The sequence below is a fragment of the Myotis yumanensis genome, unplaced genomic scaffold (genome assembly GCF_028538775.1).
Source record: "Myotis yumanensis isolate MYYU_CA2020_CCGP unplaced genomic scaffold, mMyoYum1.0.hap1 SCAF_5, whole genome shotgun sequence".
Classification (NCBI taxonomy): domain Eukaryota; kingdom Metazoa; phylum Chordata; class Mammalia; order Chiroptera; family Vespertilionidae; genus Myotis; species Myotis yumanensis.
Genome location: NW_027223756.1, coordinates 85,912,142 through 85,927,372, shown reverse-complemented (window position 1 = coordinate 85,927,372; position 15,231 = coordinate 85,912,142). Strand labels below are relative to the sequence as shown.

General features: G+C 42.4%; 1 protein-coding gene and 1 pseudogene across 1 annotated transcript; both read right to left on the bottom strand.

Moving 5' to 3' along the window:
- Positions 1 to 283: 283 nt before the first annotated feature.
- LOC139011478 (DCN1-like protein 1 pseudogene) lies at positions 284 to 1,187 on the bottom strand (annotated as a pseudogene).
- A 9,940-nt stretch (positions 1,188 to 11,127) lies between these two features.
- LOC139009861 (olfactory receptor 7A5-like) lies at positions 11,128 to 12,039 on the bottom strand. The gene has a single exon (XM_070413976.1). It carries the CDS (start codon positions 12,037 to 12,039, stop codon positions 11,128 to 11,130), a length of 912 nt encoding a protein of 303 aa, XP_070270077.1.
- Positions 12,040 to 15,231: the final 3,192 nt, after the last annotated feature.

Below are 15,231 nucleotides of genomic sequence, written 5' to 3'. Positions count from 1 at the left end.
AAAACCAAAGCATATTTTCAGGAGTTTTTAGAAATTGTTTGTAATGCTTATGTTTAATTCTTAGGCCAAACGGTTTTCTAATGAAGACAGCATTGTGCTTTGTGCAAGAATGGAAACCTCAAAACCATAAAGCTTCTGGGAGAATAAACTAGGATGGTCCACAGATGTAAGATGAAATCCACAATATTGGAGTTTGAAATGGTTAGAGAGGCCCAGACTACAATACAAGCATAAACCACCATTAGAAGAGTGGAACATAATATGCCCCAAGGTGTCTGAACCCTCAGTCTGAATTATGAGGCTTAATCTTCAGTTCAGTCAGCAGAAATTGACAATGCAATTTTTCGTTGTATTTATTATACAGACCATGTACATTGTAGAAGTTTCCTTTAGCATCCACTGCTGTACTTTTTGTCCCAGCACTTTGAGGGCATGCAAATACCACAAAGTCATCAACAAGAACAGGCCATGCTCCTGCTTCATTATAATGAGACATGTCATCTGCAATCATTGTACTGAAGTCTAAAAGAAAATTCCAAGTATCTTTTGCTATTGATTGTTTATGATGTCCCAACAAAAACTTTTTCCATAAGTCTAAGAATTTAAATCTTTCATTAAGCATTAAATTCCAGTAGGCAATGGCCATTTCTAGATCTAAACCTTTTTGTCCTGGATTCTTTGCAAAATTAAAAGTAAACTGATAAAAAAAAAGTAAACTGGGAAAAATCCTTAAATTGTCCTAGTCCTTACAATTCCTCTTCCATCTTGGGTATCTGGGCCTCTGGGCTGTCACTTTCTAATTCTGTCATGCCCTGCATGAACTCTTGTTTGGAGAACTTGCACTCTGTTGCTGCTCTGAACTTCCATGCAATGATCAACCCAATAGTGTTGGCTTGGCATGAGGGCCAGGTCATCACAGAACTGCTGTATGCCATCTATTCCAATTTTATTTTAACCTTGAGGATCTTTGTGTCTAGTGTACAGATATTCTAACTTCTTCTTGTCCAATGATCCTTTTACACTGTCTCATATATACAATTCAGGATTTGGGGGAAAAATTGGTCTGTTGCAACATCTAACTTTCAGTTATTTTGAGACAGGCATCTTACTGCTGCTTTTTCACTAGGTTGTGTGAAGATCATAAAGTAACCCAGGTTATCCTTCTGCAACAACTTAAACTTGACCATGTTGTGTCCTCTGGGCCTCTTCCCTCCTCCTCCAGCTCCAGGGTGAATGGAGGATAGATGGATCCTCTCTCAGGCTCCTGGACTCCAGTTCATGCACAGTTCAGGTTAGATGGCTCCTCTCCCAGGCTCATGGGCTCCAGTTCATGCACAGTGTGGGGCATCCCTTGGCGCAGCTGAGGAAGCAGCCCTGGGCTGGGAGAGGCAGAGGGTTGGGGGCAGATGTCAGGAGCCCTGTGTGAGTTTTCCCCTGGGGCAGAGTCCTTCCAGGCATGTGTGATTCATCCTTTGATTATAAAGATTGAAGATATTCCTGAGTGTAAAGCAGGGGTCCTCAAACTACGGCCTGCGGGCCACATGCAAATACAAATATTGTATTTGTTCCCGTTTTTTTGTTTGTTTGTTTTTTTTTTTTTTTTTTTTTTTTTTTTTTTTTTTTATTTTCCTCTTAAAGTATTACAAAGGGTATTACATAAGTATCCTTCCCCCCCCCCCCCCGCCCTTGACAAACCACTACCCTCCCTTACCCCCCAGTGTCTTATGTCCATTAGTTATGCTTATATGCATGCATACAAGTCCTTCGGTTGATCTCTTACTCCCCTCCCTCCTGCCCCCCAACTCTCTCTGGCCTTCCCACTGCAGTTTGACAATCAGTTTGAGGCAGCTCTGCCTCTGTATCTATTATTGTTCAAAAGTTTGTAATGGTCTTTATTATCCATGAATGAGTGAGATCATGTGGTATTTTTCCTTCATTGACTGGCTTGTTTCACTTAGCATAATGCTCTCCAGTTCCATCCATGATGTTGCAAATGGTAGGAGTTCCTTCTTTTTAACAGCAGCATAGTATTCCATCGTGTAGATGTACCACAGTTTTCTAATCCATTCATCTACTGATGGGCACTTAGGCTGTTTCCAGATCTTAGCTATGGTGAATTGTGCTGCTATGAACATCTGGGTGCATATATCCTTTCTGATAGGTATTTCTGGTTTCTTGGGATATATTCCTAGTAGTGGGATCACAGGGTCAAATGGGAGTTCCATTTCCAATTTTTTGAGGAACCTCCATACTGCCTTCCATAGTGGCTGCACCAGTCTGCATTCCCACCAGCAGTGCACAAGTGTTCCTTTTTCTCCACATCCTCTCCAGCACTTGTCGTTTGTTGATTTGTTGATGATGGCCATTCTGACAGGTGTGAGATGGTACCTCATTGTTGTTTTGATTTGCATCTCTCGGATGATTAGTGACTTTGAGCATGTTTTCATATGTCTCTTGGCTTTCTGAATGTCCTCTTTTGAAAGGTGTCTATTTAGATCCTTTGCCCATTTTTTGATTGGATTGTTTATCTTCTTTTTGTTAAGTTGTATGAGTTCCCTATAAATTTTGGAGATTAAGCCCTTATCAGATATGACGTTGGCAAATATGTTTTCCCACGAGGTGGGTTTTCTTGTTGTTTTGTTGATGGTTTCTTTTGCTGTGCAGAAGCTTTTTATTTTGATGTAGTCCCATTTGTTCAGTTTCTCTTTAGTTTCAACTGCCCTAGGAGCTGTATCAGTGAAGAAATTGTTTTGGCATATGTCTGAGATTTTGTTGCCTTTGTATTCTTCTAGAATTTTTATGGTTTCCTGTCGTACATTTAAGTCCTTTATCCATTTTGAGTTTATTCTTGTGTATGGTGTAAGTTGGTGGTCTAGTTTCATTTTCTTGCATATGTCTGTCCAATTTTCCCAACACCATTTATTGAAGAGACTATCTTGGCTCCATTGTATGTTCATGCCTCCTTTGTCAAAAATTAATTGAGCATATTGGTTCGGGCTAATTTCTGGACTCTCTATTCTATTCCACTGATCTATATGTCTGTTCTTGTGCCAGTACCAGGCAGTTTTGAGAACAGTGGCTTTGTAATACAGCTTGATATCTGGCATTGAGATCCCACCTACTTTGTTCTTTCTCAGGATCGTTGCAGCTATTCGGGGTCTTTTTTTATTCCAGATGAATTTTTGGAGAGTTCGTTCTAGATCTTTGAAGAAGGCCATTGGTATTTTAATGGGAAGTGCGTTGAATGTATAGATTGCTTTGGGTAGTATGGACATTTTAATGATGTTGATTCTACCAATCCAAGAACATGGTATGTTCTTCCATCTGTTTATGTCTTCCTCTATCTCTTTTTTCAACGTCCTGTAGTTTTCTGAGTAGAGGTCTTTAACCTCTTTAGTTAAGTTTATTCCTAGGTATCTTAATTTTTTTGGTGCGATGGTAAATGGGATTGTTTTTCTGATCTCCCTTTCTGAAAGTTCACTGTTGGTGTATAGAAATGCCTCAGATTTCTTGGGGTTAATTTTGTATCCTGCTACATTGCCAAATTCATGTATTAAGTCTAGTAGCTTTTTGATGGAGTCTCTAGGGTTTTGTATGTATAATATCATGTCATCTGCAAATAAGGACAGTTTTACTTCCTCTTTTCCAATTTGGATGCCTTTTATTCCTTCTTCTTGCCTAATTGCAATGGCTAATACTTCCAGTACTATGTTGAACAGGAGTGGTGAGAGTGGGCATCCCTGTCTTGTTCCTGTTCTTAGGGGAAATGGTGTTAGTTTTTGTCCATTGAGTATGATGTTGGCTGTGGGCCTGTCATATATGGCTTTTATTATGTTGAGGTATGATCCTTCTATTCCCACCTTTCTGAGAGTTTTTATCAAAAATGGGTGTTGGATTTTGTCGAATGCTTTTTCTGCATCAATTGATATGACCATGTGGTTTTTTTCTTTCAATTTGTTTATGTGATGTATCACATTTATTGATTTACGGATGTTGTACCATCCTTGCATCTCTGGGATAAATCCTACTTGGTCATGGTGTATGATCCTTCTGATGTACTGCTGGATCCGATTTGCTAAGATTTTGTTGAGGATTTTGGCATCTATGTTCATGAGGGATATTGGCCTGTAATTCTCTTTCATTGTGATGTCTTTACCTGGTTTTGGTATTAGGGTGATGCTGGCTTCATAGAATGAGCTTGGAAGCGTTCCTTCCTCTTGAATTTTTTGTAGTAGTCTGAGGAGGGTAGGTTTTAGTTCTTCCTTGAATGTTTGGTAGAACTCCCCTGTGAAGCCGTCTGGCCCTGGGCTTTTGTTTGCTGGAAGCTTTCTGATGACTGCTTCAATTTCTTCCATAGTTATTGGCCTATTGAGGTTTTTAGATTCTTCCTGATTGAGTTTTGGAATGTTGTATTTTTCTAGGAATTTGTCCATTTCCTCCAGGTTGTCCAGTTTGTTGGAGTAGAGTTGCTCGTAGTATTGTTTAACAATCATTTGTATTTCTGTGGGGTCTGTTGTTATTTCGCCTCTATCATTTCTGATTTGGTTTATTTGGGACCTCTCTCTTTGCTTCTTGGTGAGCCTGGCTAGGGGTTTGTCAATCTTGTTTATCCTTTCAAAGAACCAGCTCTTGGTTTCATTGATTTTCTGTATTGTTTTTTTGGTCTCTATTTCATTGATTTCTGCTCTAATCTTTATTATCTCCTTCCTTCTGCTCACTCTGGGGATTTCTTGTTGCTCTCTTTCTAATTCTTTGAGTTGTAGAGTTAGATGATTGACTACCATTTTTTCTTGTTTTTTGAGATAGGCCTGTAGAGCTATAAACTTCCCTCTCAGGACTGCTTTCATTGTGTCCCAGAGGTTTTGGATTGTTGTGTTTTCATTGTCATTAGTGTCCAGGATGTTTTTAATTTCTTCTTTGATGTCATCGGTAACCCAATCAATATTTAATAACATGCTATTCAGCTTCCAAGTGTTTGAGTATTTTGGGTTGTTTTTATTGTAGTTTATTTCTAACATTATGCCATCGTGGTCTGTGAAGAAGCTTTTTATGATTTCAATCTTCTTGAATTTGTGGAGACTTTGCTTGTGACCCAATATGTGGTCTATTTTTGAATATGTCCCATGAGCACCTGAGAGGAATGTATATTCCGCAGCTGTGGGGTGAAGTGTTCTGAAGATGTCAATTAAGTCCATCTGATCTAGTGAGTCATTTAGGATTGCTGTTTCTTTGCTGAGTTTTTGTCTAGCGGATTTATCCAGTGATGTCAGTGGTGTATTAAAGTCCCCTACTATGATTGTATTGTTGTCGATCTCTCCCCTGATATCTTCCAGAAGTTTTCTTATGTATGTGGGTGCTCCTGCATTGGGTGCATATATGTTTACCAGGGTTATATCTTCTTGTTGTATTGATCCCTTTAGTATTATGAAGTGGCCTTCCTTATCTCTGGTTATGGCCTTCACTTTGAGATGTACTTTGTCAGATATAAGTATTGCTACCCCAGCTTTCTTTTCCTTTCCATTTGCGTGAAAGATATTTTTCCATCCCTTCACTTTCAGTCTGTGTGAGTCCCTTCTAATGAGGTGGGTCTCTTGTAGACAGCAGATGTATGGGTCATGTTTTTTTATCCATTCAGCCACTCGATGTCTTTTGGTTGGAGCATTTAGTCCATTTACATTTAAAGTTATTATTGAAAGGTATTTGTTTGTAGCCATTTCTTTTTGTGTGTGTGTGTGTGGCTGTTTTCTTTCTGAGCTTGATATTTCTTCTTTTTACACCAGTCCCTTTAGCATTTCTTGCATGGCTGGCTTGGTGGTGATAAACTCCCTTAGCCCTTTTTTGTCTGTGAAGCTTCTTATTTCCCCTTCAATTTTGAATGATAGCCTTGCTGGATAGAGTATTCTTGGATTCAGTCCTTTGCTTTGCATCACTTTGTAGATTTCCGTCCATTCTTTTCTGGCCTGATGTGTTTCTGTTGAGAAATCATTTGATAATCTAATGGGAGATCCCTTGTATGTTACTTTCCGTCTCTCTCTTGCAGCCTGTAAGATTCTCTCTTTATCCTGAACATTTGCCATGGTAATTATGATGTGTCTTGGTGTGGGTCTTTTCGGGTTCACCTTGTTTGGGACTCTCTGGGCTTGTGTGACTTTTTTCTTCCCCACCTCAGGGAAGTTTTCTGATATTATTTCTTCGAATAGGTTTTCTAATCCATGTTCATCTTTCTGTTGTTCTGGCACCCCTATTATTCGTATGTTGTTTCGTTTCATGTTGTCCCAAAGCTCCCTTAGGCTCTCCTCCTGTCTTTTAATTTTTTTCTCCATTTGCCGTACAGTTTGAGTGTGTTTTGCTTCCTTGTCTTCTAATTCACTAATTCGGTCCTCCGCTTCTCCCAGTCTACTGTTGATACTTTCAATGGAGTTTTTTATTGAAGCTATGTCACTCTTCATTTCTTCTTGGGACTTACTTAAGTTGTTGATTTTTTCATCTGTTTCTTCTAGCTTCTTGCATAAGTAGTTGAGTTTTTCATCTGTTTCTTCTTGCTTCTTGAACATGTGGTGCATGTACTCTAGGAACCTTATTCTGAATTCTTTTTCCGTCATGTTGCATATCTCTGTCTCACTTAGCTGCTTTTCTGGCGAGTCCTCCTTTTCTTTCCTTTGGGGGTTTCTTTGCCTACCCATGTTTGATCTCGCTGACATATGTAGATGTTGAGGTGTTCAGTGGCTGCTCCCTGGGTGGCAGGGGCTCCTTGGGTTGTGGTTGCTGCTCAGACGGTTGCGGTAGCAGCTGCTTTCCAGTTGGCAGCAGCTCCTCTGGTGGGTGTTGTTCACAGCTGTGTTGGCTCTTCTGGCTGGTGGGGGGAGGCTTCACGTACAGTTGCTGTTCCACAGACAGAGGGTGTGGTGATCAGGAGGCTGCGGTGATCAGGAGGCTGCGGTGATCAGGGGGCTGCTGTTGCTTGGATCTGCTGCGTTGATTTAAAGGCACAAAATACAACAGAGCAAGGCACAACGTACCAGGCACTGAACACAAGTATATTCACAATATTAATAACTCCAAATAAAGGTGACCACCCGAATTAAGAGAATTAGGGGATAAGGGAGAAAGAAGAGAAGAAGATAAAAGAGAGAACAGAAAAGAAAAATAAGAAAAAAACAAACAAAAAAGGAGTGCAAAAATAGAATTGGGAAAAAAGAGGGGGGAAAAAAAGAGAGCGAAAAAAGAGAATGAAGTAGAAGTGGGGAAGAGACTCCCCGTATGAGGAGCAAACTCCAATAGAACTGCCACTAATCTCAACAAATTCCAGCAACAGATCCCTGGAGATGAATGCAAACTACAAACCACCAATAATATCCAGAGGGGTAAGGGAAAACAGAAGCACAAAAATAACTGGGGTGGGGTGGGGGAGGGAAGGGAAAAACCAGCAGAAAAAAAAAAGAAAAAGAAAAAGAAAAAGAAAAACAACCTCACAACCAGTCCTAAAAAAGAAGAAAAAACACAAAACAAAACAAACAAACAAATTAAAAAAAAAAAAAAAAAAAAAAAGCCCAATATATTCAACAATCAAGAAAACAATAGAAAGATAAGAGAGAAAAAAAAAAATGGTTGGAAAGTGAAGAAGGGTAAAGAATAGGTGTATAAGGATTTAGAGCAGTAGATTGGAAATAGGATATATAAGTAGGGTGGAATTAGACAGGGGGTAAAAAGAGGGAATTGGGAAAGTCTGGAGCAGGAATAGGGTAAGAGAAACAGGACACCAAAAGGGGAAAAGTAAGGAAGAGGGTTTTAGCAAAGAGGTGGAATTGAGATAGGGAAAATTAATGCTAAAGGAACGATGAAAATAGAATGGAGAACACTAATCCCAAAAGAAAATAAAGAGAAAATAAAATGGCACTTTAAAAAATGGTAAAATGGTAGGAGTAATAATACTGGTTAAAAATAAAAATGTGGTAATTGAAAGGGTAAAATCAGGTGATGGAAAAAGAAGAAAAAGAGAAAAAAAAAATTGGTTTCTTAGTAAAAAGGTGAAAAAATTAAAAAGAAAAAGAAAAAGAAAAAATTTGCAGTAGTGATGGTCTTTCGGTTCTTCTACTCTTCAGCCTGGTTCGCCTTAGTCCTGCCAGGTATTTAGGAGAGTGTTGAGTTTGCCTGCATTACACTGTTCCTCCGTGTTGTAAATCACAGTCCTGATTTTAAAGCAGGCCGTATTTGTGATCCAGTCTGCCTTAATTTGTATTCCCCTAAGAGTCAGTTTGTGGCTCAACCTCTGGGTGGCAGTGTTTTTGGGTTGGCCTCTGAGGCTATACAGCTTCTCTATCCTTTTTTAATCCTTACCCTGCTCTGTGTTGTTGGTGGGACTGAAAATCCCTCTATAGGCCAGACCCTGGTAACTCCCAGGGACTAATCAGCTTGTTTTAGTCCTTTATCTCATACAGGGTGGAATCTGGGTGTGGCTGTGCTCCTTGCCTGGGGGGCTGGGGGGAGGAGTTCCACCCTCTGGAGGAATGGCTGCCCCAGTCCTGGGCCCAGGGGTGTCTCAGCACTCAATTCGCTGCCACCTCCTCCGGCTCCCCCTCTTTCCTCAGCCTCTCCCCAGATTCCCCTCGTCTGCACCTTCACCCTCTCTTCAGCACAGGTGAGTGTCTGTATCCGAACTGTCCTATGAGCAGGGTTCAGTGAAAACAAAGAAACAGACAAACGCCGGCCGGCCGCGGAAACGCTCCTCTCTTACCGGTCTGGGAAACGCTCCTCTTACCAGCACTGCATGGTCTGGGAAACGCTCCTCTCTTATGGGCACTGCATGGTCTGATCAGTTCCTCAGGATGCCCCCTTTAGTCTCAGTTCTCCGCAATCACAAAATCCAAATCTCAAATCTCCTGGCGCCAGCAAACCCGCGGAACTCCTTACCCTGGTCAGGGTCTGTGTCTGTCCCAAGAGACGCGGCTGTCTGCCATGCGGTCTCCCTCCGACCCTCTGGGCTCAGGTCTGGCAAACTTTCCTGCCCAGATCCCTGGTTTTTAACCTTTCCAGGGGAGGTCTGCCCTTCCAGGCTGCAAGCCGTCTCACCAGCTGAGTAAATTTGCCAATTCGGGGTGGGTGTTATTAGTTTCAGCTGCTTACTCCGTTTGCTCCGGGACAAGACCTGGGACGCGTCTGCCTATATCGCCGCCATCTTGCTTCCTCCCTCTTGTTTGTTTTTTTAAATATATTTTTATTGATTTCAGAGAAGAAGGGAGAGGGAGAGAACGATAGAAACATCAATGATGAGAAAGAATCAATGATCGGCTGCCTCCTGCACGCCCCCCACTGGGGACCGAGCCGCAACCTGGGCATATGCCCCGACTGAGAATCGAACCGGTGACCTGGGTCGATGCTCAACCACTGAGCTACACCCAGCTGGGCCCGTTTTTTTTTTTTGTTTTTTTTTGTTTTGTTTTTTTTTTACTTCAAAATAAGATATGTGCAGTGTGCATAGGAATTTGTTCATAGTTGTTTTTTTTTTTTTTTAACTATAGTCCGGCCCTCCAACGGTCTGAGGGACAGTGAACTGGCCCCTTGTTTAAAAAGTTTGAGGACCCCTGATGTAACGGAATTCCTGAGTGTAAATATATGATATTTAGATTGTTTGCTCACTGTCCCTTTGGTGGATTTGAAAAAAGTTTAGAAAAAGGGAGATATTTAATTTAGAGCATTTACTAGTCAAAGGAGTGACATTTGTATGAAGCACATTGACAAATTTCAAACAAAATATAGTTCAGAAAAAATAACACATAAAACACTCCACATAATTCTTCTCCCAATTGAATAAGGAACCTTACACATGGACATCAGATTCCACACTTTATTTTTACTATTATTTTATTATTGATTTTTTTTTTTTTTTTAGAGAGAGAGGAAGGGAGACATAGATACAGAGATAGAGATAGATAGATAGATAGATGATAGATAATAGATAGATAGGTAGGCAGATAGAGAGATAGAAGCATCAATGTGACTGCTTTTTGTATGCACCACACCTGGGATGGAACCCACAACCTAGGTATATGTTCTGACCTGGAATCAAACACACAACACTTTTTTGGTGCACAGGAGGTTGCTCAACCAATTGAGCCATTGGGCCAGGTCAATATTCCACACTTTAATGCAGCATGAAAAATATTTTTGTATAGTAATAAATTGTATGACTATTTTTGCTTCATCATATTTAAGGTCATCTCTAACTCTAATTGTATTAGATCACTTTATTTATTAAAATGTATGTATCCATGAAGACGCTTCTTGGAAACATGTATTGAGTAGTCAATTTTTGCCACTGACTAAGGTAGGCATGTGGACACACAGAATGAAGACTATAATACTAGGAGACCAGGTATAAAACATACTAGCATGTTAAAATCTAATGGTATCCTATATAATAAAAGTGTAATATGCAAATCAACCAAATGGCGGAACAACCGGTCATTATGACTTGCACTGACAACCAGGGGGCAGATGCTCAATGCAGGAGCTGCCCCCTGGTTGTCAGTGTGTTCCCACAGGGTAGTGCCACTCAGCCAGAAGCTGGGCTCATGGCTGGCAAGTGCAGCCGCTGTGATGGGAGCCTCTCCCGCTTCCACTGCAGCGGACAGTAAGGAGTGAGGAGACCAGACTGCGAAAGACCTGGACCGTGAGAGGGAAGTCTGACTACGGACATTCCCCAAGGGGTCCCAGGCTGAGAGGGTGTAGGCCAGGCTGAAGTACCCCCTCCCCAGTGCATGAATCTTGTGAACCAGGCCTCTAGTAGAAAATAATGATGAACATATAAGTGAAAACTTTGGTCTCAGATTTTCCTCTACAATAAAATTATGTAAATGGCCTTATAGCCAAGTATAGTTTGTTCCTAGTGGTAGTATAATTCATGACTGTTCTTTCAGAAAAACAATAAAAAAATTACTTGGAATGATATATATCATAAGAGAATAAATTATGCTAAAGTAATTCATGTTAACCCATGGGATAAATGAATATTTCCAATTCCTTATGGTTCAAAGATTGAATGAATTTGTGTCAGACTTCTGACTCTGAGGTTAGAAACCTGCATTCCTGGACATTTCTTCAGCCTAGTACAGTTGGCTGTTGAAAAGCTTACCTGTCAAGGAATCTTTGCAGGGTCCTCTTTATGTCATTGTTCCTCAGACTGTAGATGAATGGGTTCAGCATGGGTGTGACCACAGTGTACATCACTGAGGCTGTTGCATTGTGGGTAGCAGTGGAGCTGAGGTAAACTCCAAGGCTTGTACCATAAAATAAGGAGACAACTGAGAGATGAGACGCACAGGTAGAAAATGCTTTGTACTTCCCCTGAGCTGATGGGATTCCACATATGGAGGCAATGATCTTAGAGTAAGAGTAAAGAATTCCAGCAAGGGGACCACCACCCAGTAGCACAGTTATAAAATACATCACCATGTTATTAAGAAAGGTGTCAGAACAGGAAATTTGAACCACCTGACGGAGTTCACAGAAAAAGTGGGGAATTTCTAAGTCTGAGCAGAAGCGCAGACCAAACACCATTAAGCTTTCTAGCAAGGAATTCAGGACACTCATGATCCAGGACACCAGAACCAGCAGGCCACAGAGCCGGGGGTTCATGATGACCATGTAATGCAGGGGGTGACAGATGGCCACAAAGCGGTCATAGGCCATCACAGTCAGGATAAAGTTGTCCAACACAGCAAAGAGTATGAAAAAATATATCTGGGTGATACAGCCTTCATAGGTGATAACTTTGCTTTGTGTCTGGATGTTCCATAGCATCTTTGGGATGGTGGTGGAGGTGAAACAGATGTCTACCAAGGACAGGTTGGAGAGGAAGAAGTACATGGGGGTGTGGAGGTGGGAGTCTGAGCTGACGGCCAGGATGATGAGCAGGTTTCCCAACACAGTGACCAGATACATGGAGAGGAATAGCCCAAATATGAGGGGCTGCAGTTCCAGTGCCTGTGAAAATCCCAGGAGAAGAAATTCTGAAATTTGTGTACCATTGCCTGGTTCCATGTGTTGGAGGTGACTATTAAATAAATACATATATACATAAATAAATAAATAAATAAATAAATAAATAATATTCACATTAGCAAGCATTAGTAACTGAGAATAAATGACACATTTATATTTTAGAGTCAGGAAAATAATGTCCATTTTTGTTGTGTGATCTGGCTCCCATTAATATTTCTCTATTGGTCTTCCTCATTAGAATTTCCTTTTCTAACATCTACCTGTTCTTCAAAGGTAGTGTATATTGCTGTTTTACTGAGGATATCTTTCATGCATTTGAGACATATATATTGACTATAGACTATGTTCTAGGCACTGTTCAGAGTATAGGATGCTGAAAAACAGAAGTCTACAAACTAATGATGGAGCAATAATATCCTATATAATAAAGAGGTAACATGCAAATTGACCATCATTCCAACACAGAAGATGGCCGCTCCCATGTGGTCAAAGATGGCCACCCCATGTGGACACAAGATGGCCGGCAGGGGAGGGTCGTTGTGGGCAATCAGGCTAGCAGGGGAGGGCAGTTGGGAAGGACCAGGCCTGAAAGGGAAGGCAGTGGGCGTGACCAGGCCTGCAATAGTGGGCAGTGGGGAGGGGACCCAGGCCTGCAGGGGATGGCAGTTGGGGGGGACCAGGCATGCCGGGGAGGGCAGTTGGGGGGACCAGGCCGGCAGGGGAGGGCAGTTAGGGGCAATCGGGCTGACAGGGGAGGGAAGTTAGGGGTGACAAGGCCTTCAGGGGAGGGCAGTTAGGGGTGACCAGGCCTTCAGGGGAGGGCAGTTAGGGGTGACCAGGCCAGCAGGGGAGGGCAGTTGGGGGGACCAGGCCAACAGGGGAGGGCAATTAGGGGCAATCGAACTGACAGGGGAGGGAAGTTAGGGGTGACCAGGCCAGCAGGGGAAGGCAGTTAGGGGCAACCAGGCTGGCAAGGGAGAAAAGTTAAGGATGGGCAGTTGGGGGGCAACTAGGCCTGCCCAGTTGGGGAGGGCAGTTAGGGGAAATTGGGCAGGCAAGGGAGCAGTTAGGCATTGGCCAGGCTGGCAGGGAGTAGTTAGGGGGTGATCAGGCTGGCAGGTAGAAGCAGTTAGGGGCAATCAGGCAGGCAGGCAGGGAGGCGAGTGGTTGGGAGCCAGCAGTCCTGGACTGTGAGAGGGATGTCCGACTGCCAGTTTAGGCCCGATCACACAGGGATCAGGCCTAAACCAGCAGTTGGGCATCCCCTGATGGGTCCCAGGTTGGAGAGGGTGCAGGCTGAGCTGAAATTCATGCACAGGACCTCTAGTAATGAAATAAAAATGATAATATAATATATCTGATGGTGAAGAGGCTATAAAGAAAAGTAAATCATATCAAATGGAGGAAGTGAATAGTGGGTGTTATTTTATATAGAGTTTAGCCAAGACTTGCCAACGGCTGACACTTTAACACAAACCTCAGTGAAGACTGAGTGAGACACTAAGTGGGAGAGTGTTTCCCAGGGAGAAGGAACAGCCAGTACAAAGACCCTGAGGAAGATGGTTGTTTTAGAAAGTGAAGGCTTGGGAGTTTGAAGATGGCATCATTTGGCAGATTATTCTTGTAACTCCTCCCAGAACCTAACTGGCAATAAAACTAAATTAGGGAATATTCGCTCTGAATTATCAACTGAAGACTAGCTGAAGAGGAGACTTTTAAAGAAGGAAGGGCAGAAACCACCTTGAGAGTGATAGGGAGATTGTGGTTTGGGGAGGGGCTGGCGCCACTCCCACAGGACAGGCCAAGTTGAGGAGGGATATCTCAGCTGTGGGGGTTTCCCCTGAGAGTAGTGAGGCCTGTACACCAGGCTGGGCTCCCCAGCTTCCAGGGCCAGAGTCAGGAACACCTGCCCACATAGCATCCATCAGTGAAAAGCAGCAGGGCTTCTACCAGCAAGGGGCGATGGAGCCTGCTGGAGATAAAGCCACTTTGTTTTTATTTACTTATATATTTTTATTTTTGAAATCTTTATTGTTGAAAGTATTACATATGCTCCCTTGTTTCCCCCATTGACCTCTTCCAGCCTGCTCCTGTCCTCCAGCCCAGGCCTTTATCACCCTATTCTCTCTGTCCATGTGTTATACATATATGCATATAAGTTCTTTGTTTGGTTTCTTCCCACTCACTCGCCCTCCCCTGCCTTCCCTCTGAGGTTCAGTAGTCTGTACCATGCTTCTATGTCTCTGGATCAGTTTTGTTTGTCAGTTTCTTTTTTTTCATTAGATTCCACATGTGAGTGAGGTCATGTGATACTTGTCTTTCTCTCACTGGCTTATTTCACTTAGCATAGTACTCTCCATATCCATCCACGTGATTGCCAATGATAAGAGTTCTTTCCTTTTTATAGCTGCATAGTATTCTATTGTGTAAATGTAGCACAGCTTTTTTTATCCACTCATGTGCTGATAGGCATTTGGGCTGTTTCTGAATCTTAGATATTGTAAATTGCACTGCTGAGGACATAGGGGTGCATATATTCTTTCTGATTGGTATTTCTGATTTCTTAGGATATATTCCCAGGAGTGGTATCACTGGGTCAAATGGGAGTTCCTTTTCTAATTTTTGAGGAAACTCCATACTGTTCTCCACAGAAGAAGCCATTTTGTTTTTCAAAGAGTCAGATCACAGAATTTTAGTTCACAGCCACTCACCCTGGCTTTTGTGGAGGGAGAGTTGTGCGGACTAGAGTCGCCTGAGAAGAGTCTGGGATTAGAAGCATTAGAGAGAGACTTGGAGAGTAGCTTCCAGGATACCTGTGCTCAGTCATCCTCCCCAATTCTGCAGTAGCCATTTTTTCCTGAGAGGTGCAAGCCCCTCCTCTCAGCTGCAGAGGCCCAACCTACAGGCCTGGTCAGACTCAGGAAGCATCAGTGACTGGCTTTGGGGAGAGGCCATTCTCCAAACTTTCCTGGGAACCTGACTGGCACTCCCCCTCATGGAAGAACTGATTGAAATTACCGACTTTCAGCAGACCCCATTGGCTGCCATGAAAGAACTTATAGAAATTACTGACTTCCAGCAGACCCCTTGAGTGGATCTGCCTATGAGTGGATTCACCCTGCAAGGTTAGGGAAATACAGTCTAACCTCAGTTCTCAAATGTCTCCCAACTCAAACAATTTGGTTCTTGACCAAGTTGTTCAGAGAAACCATGTCTTGAGTGTCAAACAAA